Source organism: Heloderma suspectum, chromosome 2 (genome assembly GCF_057233095.1).
Source record: "Heloderma suspectum isolate Gila_16-S chromosome 2, 16-S_ref, whole genome shotgun sequence".
NCBI lineage: Eukaryota > Metazoa > Chordata > Lepidosauria > Squamata > Helodermatidae > Heloderma > Heloderma suspectum.
This window is the reverse complement of record NC_139459.1, coordinates 52,301,386-52,321,025: the sequence shown is the minus strand read 5'-3', so window position 1 is coordinate 52,321,025 and position 19,640 is coordinate 52,301,386. Positions and strand designations below refer to the sequence as shown.

Here is a 19,640-nt window from a genome sequence, read left to right as displayed (position 1 = left end):
ACAGCCAATTTCGGCTGTCTAGCCGTGGGAAGTCGGAGGGTGGGAAGCGGTGGCTGAATGACATGTTGGATGTATTGTACCAGATTTCCAACTTCCCTGCTCCACGAACACCCCCATTTTGCTGCTCTGTGGTCCTCTTCTGAGCATGGAGTGCGAGGCCGTTCCACGCTGCCTACGAGGCAGCACAGAAGGGGTTGAAGGTCATTTCTCAGGGAACCGACCTATTGTATGGCTGTCTGGCCACTGACTAGTGGCCATTGGATTGCGGCCTAAAACAGTTAATCCAACCTTGTATTTAAGCACTAGTCTGGTGGTGATTGGTAACCAGGAATTACATGCAGGAAAGAAGGCTAGGAGAGGAGGGACGGAAACCTCTATGTCCAGCATAGAAACCAAGTGGGCTGCTAGAGGGAAGCCCCCTCCTCCATGCCCAGCATAGAAATATAGCTCTCTTATCTCTTTTCTGACAGCCCCTGGCTAGCTAGTAAAAAAAAAATTTCTAGTAACTTTTGTGGGCTCATTTATGAAACATATCTGAGACTTGGTTTGGGCAGGATGGTTTGAGTTTGCGACAGGTATTCCTGGGCACATGAGCTGGAAAGATGCTGCAGCATTTCTGAATTTGACCAGTCCTTGGGTAGGAGACCACTGGGAACACCAAGGTTAGAAGTCACATGGTGCAGCACCCGATCTTGCTTATGCTAACCAGATCTGGGTTTGGGTGGGTGACTGCCTGGGAACCCCAAGTATGCTGCTTTGAATAGCAAGCGAGAAAGGTGAAATATAAATGTAATAAATAATGCAAGAGTAGAATTTAACTGTAATAAATACTTTTACTTCTTTCATTTTTATTCCCCTATTCAGCAAACCTTTCTCCCAAAGCAGCTTACAATAATAAAATGATAGAATTCAAAACACAATATATGTATTTTACTTTGGACCTAATTATTTAACAGTTATACATTGATAAATATTATGGTGGTAGCCTTCAATAATTAGTTGATTTTTCATGTGACTTCCTGTTTCTGTTTTGTTGTAAATTAAAATAAACTTCCCTTGAGAACCTAAAACATCCATTGTAACCTTGTGGTATATGCTTTTTTTGCACATACTAGTTGTGTGTATGCAGTTTCATTCTTCTCTGTAATGTTGCCACTAGGCCAAGTAATGCTATTTTCTCATGAAATGCAGTTTTCATTTATTTAAAAATAATTTTTAATACACATTTGCTCCTTATCCACTATGTATGGTGTGAAAATGGGGTACATCTTCAAAGAACCATGAATACCAGCACTGATATGCAACAGGGGATGGATAATATTCCCCCCAGAAACATTACCTCAATAGAGATGTGGCTGATTAGTCTAGCAGCAGATTCTGAGCAACAAGTAGAGATAAGTTATGTAAAATGTGCACATGTATAGATGGGCCAAAACATAGGAATCCATAAAGAATTTTACCTGTAGGTTACATCTGAAAAGCAAAGGTTTTTTTACACATTCATACATGTTTCACATTTGTGTAATTATTCCACTGTATTGTGTATCTCATCTATTCATTTTGAGTCCTCTTGGCCCCAAATATGGCAAAAAGTAATAGCCCCAAACTCTTAAACTGAGAGGTACAAAATTAAGTTTAGGTCTGTTCTTTGAAATGAATCCTGACAAGAAATCATGGGAAATTTTGCAGAGAATCTTTAGCCCAAGGACATTGAGGTGGCGATGTAAAACCACTGAGAAGATGTAGTTCCAAGACAGTGGAATGAAAATCATTTTCTGAGCACATTTTTTGTTTTTATTTAGATCATGATAAACAAAGATGCCCTCTAGTGTTCATTTACAGATAAACATTATGCTGAAGTTAGCAAGGTCAGGTTTCCATGCTCCTTCAAAATATGCTCATGCTTGATACTTTAAGGTTAGATTTTATTCATACTTGATTCTTTAAAAAAAAAAAAAAGGATGCTGACCCACCAGCAGTGCTATTGACTGTTTTGCTGAAATTGGATTAAAGGCTGTTGGAACCAACAATGGGAACTACTTATGCCAGAGAGGAACTTGATGTGCTTGCCATTTTGGCTTGAATCAGGGGAAATGTAGGTCTCTTGATTCAAACAAACACCAAAGTTTCATATTCCCAAAACACTAAAATAATTACAAGAACTATTTGATATGATTGTGTGTATGCAAAATTTATACACAATGAGTGATAATTCAAAAATGGATAAAACAGACATTTTAAAAAAAAACACTCTTAAGTTTAGCCTCATATGATTAAAATAGCTGTAGCAGTCCTTCCTTACCTCATAATTAAGCATGGTTCACTTAGAAATTGGATAAAAGATCAATCTGAAAAATGAAGAAAATTGAATAAATTGGTATGAGTAGTAATTTAATCAGATAAGTTTTACTTACTATTATGACTTGTTTTGAGACTGCTCTCCACTAATTTGCTACTTAGAATGCAATCCTATGCATGTTTAAACAGAAAAAAGTCCTACGGAATGGCTGACTGGGGAATGGTTGGGAGTTGTAGGACTGTTTTCTGTGTAAACATGCATAGGATTGCACACTTAGCTGATTTTAAGGTTCTTTGTCTTGCTGTACAACTACCTGGAAATTAAGCAGGGGAGGAGAAGACAAGGGTTTTTTATTTAGATTTTTTATCATTCTACAATTTGATCCTATGCCTAGCTTTTTAATCATTGCAAATCTTGCTGTCTTTGAGATGAGGCAACTTCAGTCCAATTAAATAAATGTTTAAAGCCTTTCTCTAAATCACTATCAAAAGTTTATTAACCTATTGACATACTATCACAGTATCACTGTGGTTGCTATTAGTGCAGTCATTAAGTATTGAAATCAGTTTTGAGTTTGGACATCTACATCTTTAGCCAGGAGTTCTGCCTAAAACTATGGACAGGATCTGATGTGGTATTTCAATTCAACTTTGCAATTAAATTATTCCATTTGTTAACTCTATAGCAATGTAATTATGGGTGGCAGTCTCCAGTGGTACAAGTAAATATTCTGTTGCAAACTACATGTGCTAGTCTACCTTCTGTGATGTTTCTGAAATAAGGCCAAATGAATACGGATAATCTTTCAAGATTGACATCATAAAGGGAACTAATGGAACAAGATGCCAAAGAAAGTTATGAAGAGCTAAACACATTTTTTCCATAAAACATATGCTCATCAGATTACATATGAAGGGAACATGGGGAATCAAAACGCTGATTCTTATAATCAGCACTCAAGACACAGGGACACTTTCTTTTCTGACATACATATTTTACACTAGATCATTTCTATTTAAGGAATTCCTGCATCCACAAAATTGTCACCTTGGTATTTGTGTTTTGCTTAATATATGCCTTTGTAGCACAGTGTTTGTCTAATCAGGAACTGCTTATATGGCATTTGAAGTAATGATAGGTAGGTAATATATTACCTGCATATTCCATTGATAGTTATGTTCATTAGAAAGCTAGAAATACACACATGTAGATCACATTAAATTGTGATTGGAGTCACTAGAGATTTACATTCAAGCTTACTAATAGTAGCTTGGTGAATGAGTTGCTGCTAAAATGTGGATTCCTATTTTTCAGTACTCCCCCAGCATGACAATGAGTGTGTGATCCATTACCAAGTCTCTTCATGAAGGCTGCACTGAGTTGGCCCTCTCCAGAGAGCTACTAAAGAAGAAAAATTACTCATCCCTGTGTACAGTTTAACAGAAAAGATCTCTGCCACAATTGGACCCACCATTTTTCCCCCAACCATCTTTCCAGTTTTGTGAAGAAAGTGGGTCCTGATCTGATTTCACCATCTATAATATGTGGCATATCAGAGCTGCCCAAGACTGAACTGCAAACAGTTATCTGTGTATGTATATGTAGGGATAGGTGTATGTATGTGTGTGTTACAGAGACATAGATATGCGCACATACATATATAGACCTGCAGGACGTTGTAAGATATTATCACATGACATCTTAAGTAGAAATAAGAAATAGGGACTTTTATTCCATCTTTTTTCACGTTTACATTTTAACTACTAAAAGAACTGCTTCCCTCTCCCCATCTGAACTGTTTTGTGCTGTGTATATCACTGCTTTGTAAGTTATTTTTTTAAGAAGATCTCAGATAAGTTCTGTTTTTGTCATTGTCTGCCATTAACGGATAGGAATAAAACTGCTTATAAGAGGGCTCTCATAAGTTGTGTTTGATACCAATAACCATGTGAATTGAAAACTACACTATCTCAAGGAACAGAAGAAATGCATTACTTTCATTGCGCAAGTTAAACTTGTCCACTGCCTTTCTAAAAAGTGAGAGAAAAGAATGTCTTGCGGGGGAGGGGGCTCTTTGCCCCCATTTCTTTATAGATGCCTAATACTGCGATCCTAAACATACCTGTATAGTTGTAAGCTCCACTGATATAATTCAGATTTACTTCTAGGTAATGTGTTGAGGATCAGGATGCAAATCCTTCAATATTTGTTTTCAAGGGAAGTCTAAGTTTATATCAACTTCTTGATCTATGCAGAGAAATACAACATTGCTTTGTTGGGCTCTGGTTTGATTGCTGTAGCATCCAGCAATAAATGTGGCAGGTTGTCTTTCTGCCTTTGGAAAAAATAAAATTTATTCACTATGATCTTCCATAGGAGTAAAACTAATTTTAAAAGCTCTAGATTCTATTGTTGAGGCATGCTTTTTTTTAACAATCCACCACTATCTGTCAAGGTTACTTACACCTTAGCCTCCCAATTATCTGTAACAAGTTAAAGGCTGATCAGCTTTTGATGTGCTGGGGGAAGGGGGATAGAAAGCCTTTCCTTTTCCCCAGATATATAGTCACTGGCCCTACTAATCAATCTCTCCCCTTCTCCACCTCTCTAATTTCCTGTCATCTGTAATTCTGTCTGACCTCTTTGGATGTTTCTAAGGCCATACAAATAATTAGCATCACTTCATTTAAGTATAAATACAAAGAGTCCTGTAGCATCTTAACAACCAACAAATTTATTAGGGCATATAGTCAAATTTCTCCCAGTATCGTATCTCTTGCAGTCCAAAATGACTGAGGAATTTAAAGGTATCCAGACATGGAAAAGGTGTGACGGGCCCCCAGCCACCCACCCACTTTTTGGCAATTAATGATGCATGAAGAGAAGTATAAACTGTTTTACATTTATTCCTACGTTACTTCCAATTTTGCAGTACGTTCTCAAAACAAAGTCTTATTTTTCTGCAGGTTCCATTATCTGAACATCTCCTTACCATTCCTTCTGCTGAATGTGTAAGGTGAACTATTGCCTTAGAATATAGATTTGCTTCTACTTGAGCTGATTGGGAAATTTGTTTCCAGTCTATCCAGTGCACCTCTCACTGAAATTGTATTTTGAAGTGTTTGAATAAGGAGCAGTGCATGGTAGTGGACACTCTTTGTCACTGAACTTAAGGAGAAAGAATGGTTTTTATTTAAGTTGTGATGGTGTTACAGGAACCTTACCTACAGAGATTTGAACATAAGCAGTACTCTTTTGTACTACGTTAACCTTGTAGAATGGAGTAAACAATTTGGAATATGTAAAATCACATGTGCTTACCGTTTTGCAGAATCAAATCTTGTTAGAAGTGTAAAATACATATATTTCTCCCTCTTCTCCTTATTCAGCGCTTGGAACAAGATAACAATATTGACTTGTATCCAATGCTGTTCTTCCATTTATGGAAGCTTCCATGAACAGAAACGGGGAGGAGAAGATTTCCATTGATTCCCCTTTCTCTATGCAACCACCTATGCGCCCCCCAAAATCTGCTCCAGATTGTTGGGGACCCTCTGGAACAGTGTGGAAGGTGGTTGCAGGAGAATGGAAATTTGCAAAATGGCCTCCTTCCCCCTTCTGTTCATGGAAGCCTCTGCTGGATCAAAGAGCCTGGACCAGCATTGCATTGGATACAGCCCCCTTAATTCCAAATACGTTTTTTTCAGCCACTCATTTTATGCATATGAAAAGTCTGTCTCTGTACCTAATTTTTCCATTTCTGTGATTGAAGTACACATGTTTCCAGTGAGCCACATAAGTATAAACTATGAATGCTGTACACATAACATCTGAGACACTACTATCTATAAACTGTTTTTTTGTTTGGGTTGTTTTATACTGTCTAGTAAGTTGTTTATAAAGGCTGGTAATATAGAGGACAAAATTGAAATAGGTGATTGAATTCCAAGCATTGATTTTTCCTAGCACGCTAAAAATCCATGTGTACTGTATGTCTTATAGATCTATACATGCCTTAATGCTAAGGTTTTTCCCCTAGAGAGAGAAGTGTGTGTTAGGGCCAGTTAACATCTAACTGCATTCTTCCCTAGGAGTGTTGATGGAGTTATTCCAGCAGAGGCCAACATTTGGAAACTGTCACACAGTAACTGGATTTTGTTTTGTAAAGGATGACGTATGGTTAGAATAACACCTTCTTTCTGGATCCTACTCATAAATCCTTCCTGAAAAATCACATGAATTCATGTCTGTGCCCCTCTAGAATCCTCCAAAAACATCTCTAGAGATCTAGTTATACTAGTGAAGTATGACCTATCTTTCAAAAACAGTGATAAAGTAGAGCTGATTTTCTAATGTGGAGCATAATTATATGAAGACTGTTGTAGATGGGGTATCAAGAGTGACAGAATAGAAGAAGTATAGGAGTTAATAACTTTTGGTGGCTTCTATATAAACCGCTGGAAATGTGTTTAGAAGTTAGGCTTTTTAAGAGTGAGTTTGGTGTGTATCTTTTTTTCCTCTTTTCCTGTTGAACTATTTTTCATGTTCATAAAAGGTGGTGTAATTTACAGCTTTCCTTCAGCCAGCACTTGCCAAGTAATATGCTTCAGCCACAATCTGGAGAGACTGCTGCATAAGAGCAAACACTTAGCATAGTTTCTTCCAGCAAATTTATATTTGGAACCCTGTTTTTGCCTTGTAGCTCATACCATATTCCTCATCTGAACTTCTGAACTATCCTGGCCTGATTTGGTGTTTATCCCAAATTCCTTCACATCTGACCACCAGGTCCTAGTGAAAGCAATGCAGCCAGCAGAACTGGTATCCAAAAGGCACCTTGTTGTCACCAACATCCATAATGAGTGCAGCCTTTCCCAGCTGAGCTTTTTATGAAAAGGAAATTTATTTAATTCTAATTTAAATATACAGGTCTTTCAATCCAGCTAAAGTTAGTCATGGTTTGGCACTACAGGAATAAGCCATATGCTCACACACTCTCCATCCATCCGTAGTTTCCAATCCTGGTTTGCTGAGCAAGTGCAAACCATAGTCTGCCAGTTTGAATGTAATGGTCGACTGTGGCTTCCTGCAAACCAGGGAATATCTCATTAAGTGGAGTGGGGAGGAGTACAAATAAACACATGAGCACAGGGCTTGTTCATGTAATAAGAAACCACAGTTTGAATGTGTGTAGAATGACCCTAAGTCCAACTGTGAGCAATGGGTCTTTATTTATGACTATAGCTAGATCGAGACTATTGTGTAGTGTTTGCATCTTTGCATCAAAAAGGTTGACTAATACTCATTAGTATGTTTGTCAGCACTGTGATTATATACCAATATGCTTGATGAAGTGAGGCTATGGAAGTATATGGTGAATTTGATAAGGGACCAGTTATGAAATTGTACACTTCAGTTTTTTCCTTTGCCTTGGTATCACAAATTTTAGCCAATAAATATTGCACTGACATTTTCTGAGTTCTCTAAAGCTCATGTATTATAAATTTCTTCCCTGATAACTATTTTAAAGAAATGCATAAATGTTATTTATGTGGAAATTTGGCATGCAACATTTAAACATTAAGAATACCACCAAGATAAGAGTTAATGCTGCAAAAAGCTTACCAGAACAGAGTAATTTATTGATTTAATTCATTGGAAGTCGATACAACTTCAGTACCTGTTCAAATCTAGTCTGACTGGACTTTTAAGAATGACTTTGGTAAATACTAAATCGTATGCAGAATCTCTTGGTATATTAACATCTAACTTTTCTTTAAATTAGCCGATATTTGGGTCAAAAACACCCACTTATCCACATTTGAAAGTGTCTCCCATTTATTTATTTTTAATATCAAATAGCTTGAGCTCTAAGCATAAATAACCTTCAATTTTCAGTTTGTCATGTTAATGATTTCACAGTTAATTCAGTGTGATGCAAACTCAACTGCTAGAACCGAGGCTCCTCCATTTTCTTCAGTACTAAAGAATGCCCTTCATGCAGTTGCACATGGAACATTTCCTGACCTTTTCCAAGAGATTAGCCTAACTTTGCTCACATAGAACTCCTTGTGCCCACTGTAGCCCCTTCCTACTCATTGGGACTGTTTGATTGAGGTAATTAACCATCCATTCTGAGAATATGCTCAGATTCCAGGCTGCATTTGCTAACATATGAGCTCTACTGACATCAGGTGGAGAGTTATGGAGGAGCACAAATGCTTGCAGCGTTGGTATTTTGAGTCTTCCCACAACTGTGCCATCTCTGCTTTTTAAAAAATACAGAAACATTTATACCTGTATATAACTAACTTCTGGGGAAGAATTTGGGTCTCCCCCTCCCCCCATTTCTTAGTTCATTTGAGCACTGCTACTGAACTTGTTGACTTACCTTGTGCTTATGGTATGTATTCATATTTTATCACCAAAATAAGTAATAGTGTAGCACTTCTACCTACATTTGTTTTGTCATTTATATGTAAGATATGCAAGGAAGCTTCTCAAGTAATGAGAGGATTTGCCATAGACATGTGGATAGATGTATGTCCTTTTTGATATACATCTTTTGACCAAAGTTCAAGTTTTATTTATAACTTGACACCATCCATTTTCTGGCCACATTTGTGTGTGTGTGTGTTGTGTTGTGCTGTGCTGTGCTTTTGTTTTTTTTATTTTAGAAAAGGAGATTTAGAAAGTAAATGGGTTGTTTTTAAAGTTAAATTAACTGCAATCAAAAATTGTGGAAAAACATGACCAACTCATGTTAATTCTGCATTATTAAATTGGATGTTAATTTCAAAAATCTTGACTCCTCAAATCAAATATATAAGCCAGTATTCAGAAGCATTAGAGTTCTGTGTTACAGGGTTTTCTAATTTAGTTTGAACCAGGATCTAAAGGGTAACATTCAGGGTTGTGCACATGCACTAGGGCATTTCCAGTCTTCTCAGAAGCAGCAACTGAGAATCTGGAATGGTGTGTGATATGGTGTGGAGAGATACAGCGAAAGTAGTGCTTTCCACACGCATGTGAGACTTTGAGGGGTACTCGCTTAGACCTACTATCGTGAAATTGCTGTGGATAGTCCTGTCTGCTTGAAGTAATAACACATCATTAGGATGAACATGATCCAGCTAGAGTTAAGCACTCTTAAATCCCACAATTTCAATGGGAGAATTAAGCACATATTTTCATATCTCCCATTGAAATCAATGGGGCATAAAAGTGCTTACCTTTGGATATGATCCAGCCAACGTGGTTAACATGATATGCACACAGACACTGGTAAGTTTTAGATGTATACATATACTGAGTTACACTAAGCTCAAAGGTGTATATGAGAGATGCTGTGCCTCTACCCACTTGTATATGATAAAAAGGCAGGGGAACGCCTAGATTTTTATAGACTGAAATGTTAACAGCAATTTCATTTTCTTCCTGGGAAAAATTCTAACACCTGGTCTGTATCCCAGCAGTTTCTCACAGAAAATCCATGAAAATTTAGTGTTTTATGAAAGGTCCTGCATTTTCACAATGCTTTGTATCATTTTGAGAAAAAGAAGGAAGACATGGAAAGTACATTTTCGTTATTGAGTAAACAATGTGCATTTTCACACTACCAACACAAACAGCAATAAGAATTGTTTTCTAGTGCTTTGCACCAAAACCATGGGCAGAATTCTGCAGAATCCAAACAGAGAATCCTGTTTACATGAGTAGTGTAATCATTCTAATCACTTTTTACAGGTGCAAACTACTATTATCAGAAAGAATCCAATTAGTACATTTAGGTTATTCTGAATTCTTAACCTTTCCCATCCAACAATGCAAGAGTTTCCCAAATAGAACTCTTAGAGGTAACTGTTTTCTGTTTTTAATTATTGTCTATTGTATTTTTAATGTTGTACCTTTGTTTTTTTTGCTCTGTAAGCCATCCAGAGAATATTTGTTGATTGGCAACCATATAGATTAAATAAATACATTAATTAATTACTTAATTGATTAAGCTGAATTCTACAAGTCACCAGAAAGTAGAGAACCAGAGACTTTATTGGAAAACACTCAGAGGTGAACAACTTGTAGCCCTCCAGATGTTTTGTCCTACAACTTCCATTAGCCCTAGCCAGCATAGCCAATGGTGAGAGGTGATGGGAGTTGTAGGCCAAAACATCTGGAGGACCACAAGTTGCCCAGCCTTAGAAAACTCTGCTCACCCTTCCACATCTCCACAAAACCCTTTCTGACTAGGCCAGGGGCAGTCAACCTGTGGCCCTCTGGATGTTGCTGTATTTGAACTGCCATCATCTTGATCATTGGCCATACTGGCTGGGGCTGATAAGAGATGTCCAACACCATCTGGAAGGCCACAGGTTGCCCATACCTGGTCTAAGCAACGTATGAGGGTTTTTCCAACATTAAGAACAAAACAGCCCTGTTGGGATCAAAGGAAGAGTCCATCTAGGTCCACGTTCTGTTTCCAGTAATGGCTGCCATGTGCTTCCAGGAATCCCACAAGCATGAAGGCAACACACTACCTCCCCTTGTGTATCCTCAACATCTGGTATTCAGAAGCTTGCTGCCTCTGAATATCAAGGCTGCATTTATCTGTCATTGCTAATAGCTAATAGCTGTAGACGTGAAATCTTTTATGAAACCATCTAATATTTAAAGCCGTCTAAGCCAGTAGCCAGTGAATGACAGTGAATTTCATACCTTGCATAGCACCAGCCATTGTCTCTGATGAGAGTTCCCACAATAAAACAAATTTTCAGGCACTTAGCCTCTTCAGCCTCCTTTACCCTGTTCCCCAAGTCCCAACTCCCTTGAGCACCAGTCATCTTTGCTCATCCTTTCCTTCTAGTTCATCCATTTTCTCCTGAGCCATCTGTTTTTTCTCTGTTGCTTTTTCTACCCCTCCCAGGCTCTTCTCACGTTTATATCCTCTTTTCCCATCTCCTGGTCCTTTCATTCTCTCCCCATTCCCAACATCCTCTGCTCTCCTATCTCCTCTCCAGGCTTCTTTGTCGCTATACTACCTACCCAGTGGCTAGTGAATGCCCACATATGGATATAACAGCCATCTGGTTTTTATATAAGTTTTTTATAAGCATTTTTTCCCTTTTCAATTTTCTCTGGGGTAGGATCTGGCAAATTAATATTTTTGCAGGAAATCTTCATTTCTGATGTTCTGGTATCTCATTACTCAGTGTAGTAGTTTAGTGTGCAAGTTTGTTTTTCATTTGTAAGATGTTTTCCATTCTACACATCTTACCTCAGGATTGCCATTTCTAGCATTCAAAGCACAATATTTTGTACCTGGGAAAATGCTGTTCTTACTCTAGTTAGCACATCCTTGATTGTTGTGGAGGAACATAGTAGTGTGAGTGTCAGAGATAGCTAGTGAATAGTTACGTGAGATAATTTGGTAACAAGCAACACAGTTCTCTTCTCCCTTTCTATGCCTGCACCATTTTGTGAGCTGCTGGTTTAGGCTTGTGGTGGTGGTGGTTTTTTATTTTGTTTTTTTAATTCTGTGCTGGCTGTGCACTTTCTCCTCTCCTACACTGGAATGTACGTCCAGCTAGACATTTTAAAACTAGAGGTGGAGTCAGGAATACAAGCTTGTTTCAGTTTATTGCCCCTTGTCATGAAAAGAAACATATATGAGTATCACGCAAATGCTGAAATAAAGTGGGGAACTATTTGATTGTTCAGTAAAGCCCCACATTTCTATGGCCACAAAAAACATGGCAAATGTATACATCAGTGTTTTGTGCAATATACCTGTAAAGTATGGACTTAAAGATTCATGTTCCTATATATCTCATGTCATATTTTACATGTTTCCTGCAAGAAACACATTTGGTGTATAAAGTATGGAGCTTCCCTAAGTGTCTAAAAAAGTATCCACACAGAAATGCTAAGTTTTGGTATTATGTTGTAAATTGTACATAGTACATCAGTGTATGATTTTGTGAGTAAAGCCCATTCATTTTTCTTTCTGTCACTGTGTATGTATTTTTCTTATATCACAATGTCTAACAGAGGTTTACATTGACCTACAGACAGTTGCTACAAAATCCATTAAAAGGTATTGCTCCCATTTTTGAATAAAGTCCTAACTCTAGTTATGAATGCACCATTCTGATGGGGTTTCATCTTGTACAATGTAAAGTTCATTTGAGAGATTAGAGCACTTAGCAAAGTGCTAAACAGCTTTTATTTTTCAAACAGACAGCAACCTGAAAATTGCTGTTGAGCAAAACAAAGAAGGAGACAGAGAAATTATAAATTCACTTTAGTTCAACTGTCCTTATGCAGAAAGTCAGCACTGTCAATAGGAAAGCTAGCTCACACTGAAACAAACATCAACAAGCTGATAATCTTAAAATGATGCCATTGATTTAGAAGTACAATCACAGACCCAATCCATTCTTAATAGAGCCATCTTTTTGTGGAGAGACCCAGCCTTATGAGTTTTGTAACCACTAAAGCTTTTGAGTATTCTTGACTTTAGAGAAGCCCCTGAACCTTCAGGGGTGATCCACATACAGAAGTTAATTTCTATGTATGAATTGTCTGTTATGAATTCAACAAGATCAAGAATATAGAATCTCAGCATCCAGGTGATATTCAGACAGGGCTCTAACACAGGGATCTGCTGTGTACTTCTGGAACCTTCACCCCCCCCCCCGCTGCCCCTGCCGCCTCCTGTGTTAATTAGCATGGGGAAAGTGGGTCTATGGTTGGGGAGGAAATATATAAAATGCATTAATTTTAAACTGTTTGCAGAAATCTAGACGATACTATAATTATAGCTGTATTTTTAAACATGAAAAACTGCTAGTAAAACATTTTTCCCCAAAAGCTATTCATAACAATTATTTTCCAGTTTAATTTTGTGTTAATATATTTAGTAAGAGTTTAGGAATCAAAACTAGAGTATAGCCTTAAATAATGGTATATACACCACAAAGCATGATGCTTTGTTTTCTGCACACTTTTCTGAAATATAGATATTACTGAATCAAAAAACTTCACCAACATTTATTTCTTGAAGTGATAATTAGGTTATCATTAGTTAAGTTACTAAATTTTTATTCCTTGTGACAATTGTTCCCTTGAAAATAATTTATTGTGGCAACTTTTTAAAACAGTGCCTAATTCTGAGGAAAAAAGCATTTGTTACACAGACTGTTCTTTTCTGCCTTGAAAATGTTTCTTTTAAGGAAAAAGGAAAGAGTTACATCTAAAGGGGTTATGTCTGTTTCAGTTGTCTAGTGCATCAGTAAACTATTGTCAACATGTTAGTATTTGCACAAGATAGTCTATGTAGAAAATGTATTTTTCTTTTATGACTGGCATTATAAACATCCAGAACTATGGATACGCTGTAAATTATTGTAGGTTTTGTGTCAGAATTATTTTCAGCATATATTACTACTGTCAATTCTTGTTTCAAAACAAGAGTAGTTTTTGACTGTATAGCCATATGTCTTATATACATAGTACCTGTTCTGTCATCAAAATGTACTGTTCCTATATGGTTAAACACTTGTTAAGCACGTGTAGTGGTTTCAAGTTTTATTCTTTCTAACCCATGCAGCAATCATTGACAATACAGATTCTGAGATAATATAGTACATACTGGTCCAATCCATGTAATTTATTGAAGGAGTTTGCTGATTTTTAAAAGTATAGTCCAGCTGCTTTGCAACTTATTACATTGTGATCCTATGTTTGTCTACTCAGAAATAAGTCTCATTGAGCTCAATGAGGCTTACTCCCAGGTAAGGGTATATAGGATCACAGCCTACCATAACTTTATTTTGGATATGTATGGATCTAGTGGAAAGTTAACTGTTGAAGTTTAAGATAAAGAAGACTGGCAAACTTCAATTATTTGTCAAGTAAAAAAAAATCCACACAGGCATTTTTTGGGAAAGAATTCATTTAGAACTTCCACAGTAATGTCAAAAAAACAAATTGTATATTTTTGAAAGCCCCTTCCAGATTGCCTTTAAAAATCACTAGCAATTTTCTCATGCAGTCCCATATACAGGATCTAAATATAATGCTTAAAGCCGCAGTCCTCTACATATCTGGAAGTAAGTCCTATTGAACTTGTGGCTTAGTTCTGAGTAGACACATATATAGGATTGCATTGCATTACAAACATCAAAAAGCAACACTGAAGTAAAAAGCAGTTCAGCAAACCTTAACAAATTGCTGTAAGATGAAATTAAACAGGTAACAAATGTCATGCTTTGTCCAAAAGTAGCTCTAGTCCCATTGTATTTTATCTCAAATACAATGTTTCACCTTAGTCCCTCTCTAAACACAAACAAATATCTGTCTTCGAGAAACCGCTCTTAAACATGGGTTCAGTGCCCCAAGCTTCTTAATGAGTCTCTAAGAGTAACCTCTTGAGGAATTTCAGAAGCAACGCAATCTACTGTGATCAGAAGTCCAGCAGCTATGCTTATGTTTATCAAGACGTTCTTCTAGCGGGAAGTCAGATTTTATTGACTTAAAGGATAGGTTTATTATGATGCTCTCATGCTCATTAACAGCAGCATCTTTGACCCAGCAGACTGGGATCACAGGTTAACATACATGCTGAACAGATAAGGTCAATGCTTCCCTAGTACACCAGATAACTGGTGCATTGATACATAATCAGTGTGGCTGGTACATAATCAGGGCCCCTTTGTAGTTAGTATGCACCCAGCATATGTGGTAACATATGTAGTAACTATGTTTGCCCAGATACCGGAATATAATTTAATCCAGATTCTCAGAAGAATACAGTCATAAATGCATTCATACCACCAATGGGTCTTAATAAAATTAGGCTATGTTGGTGTGAAATGCTTAGAAAGGCTACTGTACATTTAAATAATTTGCATATTAGACATTCATTAGCTTATAGCAAATATTATAGTCTATTTACTAAAGTAATTCAGATCCTTGCTAATCTGAGTTAACTCCATTAAAAAAAAATATTTTAATAAAATTCTTACACAGTACGTGGCTTACTGCTCTCACTCAACGTGAAGAACTTACACCCTGATCCTAAAGTACTTTTATTTAGAAGCAAGTTTTATAATATGAGTGGAATTTGCTTCCAAATACAGATGCTTACAACAATAATATTGGAACATATATTAGCACAACGGTTTAATAAACTGAGGACATTTTAATTATATTTCATCGATCAAGTAGTGGAGCTCCATGAAGCAATTTATTTCCCTGGGAAGTATAGTACTGTGGAACACAGTTTTGAACACAGTGGGATTTAGCATTCCCTAAAGTTTGGAGAACAGCAATTCTAAAATACCACTCACAAATAGAAGTGAGGGTGACCCTTCGCTTAAAGTGTAAACTCTCTGTAGAGGGCTGATAGAGGAGCTGCACTGATAACCTTGCCACATTCAGTATAATAATTATATCATAAGAACTGCACCATCCTCTGCTCCAATTTTTGCTGATACCCTACTCAAACTGCTGCCTTTTATCCATGACTTATATCTTCAGTAACTGCATGTGAGGCTCTTGGGCCTGGGATTTAGGTCGCAGTGAAGCTCCTTCCCACATGCCCAGATTAAAGTGAGAAGCCTCAAACCAGGGTTTCACATAGTCTAAGATTTTCAGTTACTTTTCAGTACGGAAAGAAATGCTGCAGATCCTACGCTGCAAGAGCTATGTGAGTCCTGGGCCAAGAAGTACCAAATGTAGTAAATTTGTCAATCCTATGCTTAACATGCAAACCTCTAATTTCTAAGCACCGGTGATTTGCAAACTTGAATTACATTTACCTTTTTAACAGCTAAATGTAGCTTTCTTCTACTTATTTTGAATGTGTAGATATTAGTACTTTCTCCGGAGAGCGATAAATTGCAATGCGAAAAACATACCATACTAATACCATAATACTTTTTAGCAACATCAGAACCTTATGATCCTTTTGAGTATGAACTCAAGAGTACCGGCTCTTAGAAAATACTCATGAGATTTCAGTTCTTTACTATCCAGCGCACACACACCACACACACAGAGTGGAGCTTGCTAAGTAGTACAGAAGTATGTGAATAGGTGCGCAATCCTATCCAGATAGGCAGCCGCCTCTGAACTCGGAGGCGACCGCCTATCCAAAGCAGGGTAGGAGAAGCACAGAGGGGATTGTTCCCTCCGCACTCCTCCTGCCCTGCCTTTTTGGCTAAACAGCCGATTGCGGCTGTTTAGCCGTAGGAGCACAGAGCGAGGAAGGAGGCTGCTGTACGACACATAGGGTGTGTCATATAGACGTTTCAGCCCACCCCAGAATGCCCCCAGCCACACCCCTTTTCAGCCACTTCACACTCCTCTTGCGAGCGCAGAGGACAGGGCTGTTCCGCACTGCCTCTAAGGCAGCGCAGAAGTGGAAGGAGGTCGGTTCTCCGGACCCAACCTCGGAGCACAGCCTCCGAGGTCTGTTCCCGAATAATACAATATCCTATGTCCGTCTAGCCGCTGTCTAGCAGCCATAGGATTGCTCCCTAAGCTATTTAGTGCAGCCATTGGTTTTATGATTAATTTTCAGTGCACCTAAACATTTTCTATGACTAGTTTAAGGGAATTTGGAACAAGTAGTATTATAAATGTCAAAATTATTTAAAATGTACACAGAGTTGACCTATAATTCTCCTTTTCCCATGCCTCTTAATGTACATTAATAGCCAAAACTCCCCGTTTTTAAATAGTAGTTTTATGCTTCCTTTTGTTGTTCAAAAAACTTTATTGAACATGGGTACAGCTGCAATCTCATTCTGCATGTCACTGTGTGTACTGGTTCCCTATTAGAAGTGCCATAAGATTATAAAGTGCATTCAAAAATTGGCCTATTTTTTCCATTAATCTTTGTCAAAGTGACCTCATGTACAGAACAATATGAACACCCCTCAGAATGCAATGTATTTCATTCAAGTGTATACACACACACACACACACACACACACCTGTTTCTCTTGTTCACCTATTAATTTCAAGTGTTGGAAAGCTTCCTTCCTTACCACACTTTATCAGTACATTGTACATATTTTCCACATTGAAAGACAGTGTTTCACTGACTTTAAATGAAAACACTTCAACAGAATTCCAAGAGAAAAATCTCAGACTGTAGAGATGCTCCTTATCAAAGTCTCACCTGATATTTGATGAAACATGAATCCCAGTGGAATCTATACACATGGATTGTGGCAAACAACAGCAGCTAACATGAAAGGTGACAGCCACCTGTTTAATTATTCTTTGGCTGTTTCATCATTTTAGAGCATATGTAATATTTTACTGCACAGCTCCTTGAACATTAACTTTCTACAACATGACCTGCACTTTGTGCAAAGCAACCAAACAAGCAAATAACCTACTTTGCACCTGCCCACCTAATTGTCTGAAATGTCATTCAAGCCATAAATTCCTTTGAGATAACTTGTGTTTGTGCAATCAAGGCAGTTGGGTTTGAGGCCTTACATGTAAAGATGGTTCACCATATACAGTTTGTGTGTATGGGTGCTTGGGTGCACACATGCACATAATAAACAAGTCTGGTGTCTTTTTTTGAAGCGAGGTATCTTTGAATTCCACCTACTGTACTCTAGACTCTTTTTTTTAATCAAATATAGCATAAGCATTTTCTTTAAAAACAAGGAAGTGATATAAATACCTTGCTAATAGATTTGATATCAAAACTAAAGACGAAGAAGTGAACAGGCAGAAAAGTTTTGGTATCAAATCTTTTTAAACTGTTCTGAACTTTTATTTAGTGGAAGTGTAATTTAGAATTAAGTGGAATGTCTGAACAAACTGAGGAGTTTTAGAAATAAATCACTCAGCAATCATTTTATAAAGTTTAACTTCTAAATGCACTATGATTTATTACAAATATATATTTTCTTCTGCTTGCAGATATGGTTGTTCCATTTTGTGATAGGTTTAAACTAAAGCAGTTAATTTTGTTGCACTGTGTAACTGCATGAATTCATCAAGTGTACATATGTACCTGTGCAACATTATTTGGGGTTTTGTATTTGAATTTCAGTATTGGTTATTTTTGTATTTTACTTTACCTGTATTGGAGTTGTGGTAGGCATAATTTATACATATGATTTTAAAACTTTTGCAACTGAAAAGTCTTCTTTAAATTGTAAAATTTTGTTGATGGAAACTCATTAAAGTGGTATAAAATTATATTAACAATTGTTTTGTGTTTTGACGCTCTCTGTACATAAATATGTATTTATCTGTTTTAATGGTGTTGTGTCTTGCAATTTTGGATACATTTTAGAATAAAGTTTCATTTTACAAAAATAAGTTGTACTTTTAAAAGCTATGTCCTTGCCATGGTCCAGAGTCACTCCTCTAAGAGTCACACGTGAGTGGGGTTATCCAGAACTTTTCCACAGTGAGTAGTTTAATCATTCTGGCCAAGATCCAAAGAACTATTCGAGGTACAACTAAGGGCTTTAGCATGTTCTGGGATCAGCAGATATGATCCCATGTTATATCACAAACTGTTTGGATCTCCTCCATTTAAAAAGCAGTTTTGCCATGTGGCACAAGGGACCGTTTGAGAAATAGAAGACATTGGACTACAGAATTAATTTTTGTAGTGCTTTGAAACTTGGCTTCTGAAATGAGACCATGTCATTTGTACTGTCAAAAAGCCAACATTCAGGGAACTTGGGCCCGTGGCCACCCTTTTAATTTAGTTCATCTGGCTGTTAGACAAACCACATGTGTGTGTGGGCATGTGTGTGCACATGCAGATATATATACATACAGAAATAAATCCTGAGTTGTTAAGATTCCAACAAGATCTGGCTGCTGAGAATTTTAAAAAGCAGCAAATAAACATATGTTTTAAAAAAACACAATTCAGGTTTTTTTGTTTTAAAGAAGAAACTCCTAACACAAGAGGAACTTCAATATTAATCAGAACTGTATTAGCCTAGAACAACATTAGGTCTGTGCAAATGTAAAATCATTTGTAGACTTTGATATTTGCATTAGTGCAAACCTTTCCAGATTTTCTTTCAGTTACAATTCCATATTATCATAAAATTATTATTTTTGTTTTATTATCATTTCATCTGTTTCAAACACCACCTGTTGTGTCTCAGAATATTCAAAAACTGCTATAGGAAAAGGATCCATTGAGAAATGTTTAACATCAGGAAATTTGCTATCTAGGAAAGTGAGTATGGTGGTGGACCGTACTCATGCGAGGCCTAGAAGCAGAAGAGATGTAATGCAAGGGGCTCAGGAAGTGGATAAGCAGGCATGGATGAAGGGAGGTATTGGG

General features: G+C 37.2%; 1 protein-coding gene across 11 annotated transcripts in view; it reads left to right on the top strand.

The window, feature by feature from the left end:
• SSBP2 (single stranded DNA binding protein 2) overlaps positions 1-18,649 on the top strand; it is a 195,374-nt gene extending 176,725 nt beyond the window's left edge. For all 11 annotated transcript variants that reach the window (XR_014787643.1, XR_014787644.1, XM_084833571.1 and 8 more), the window contains one exon: positions 3,614-18,649. Coding sequence is in view for 9 of the 11 variants with exons in the window: in XM_084833571.1 (XP_084689697.1) it covers positions 3,614-3,643 (30 nt within the window). In the remaining 2 variants the exon portion in view is untranslated. The remainder of the gene's footprint in view (positions 1-3,613) is intronic.
• The last annotated feature ends 991 nt before the right edge of the window (positions 18,650-19,640 follow it).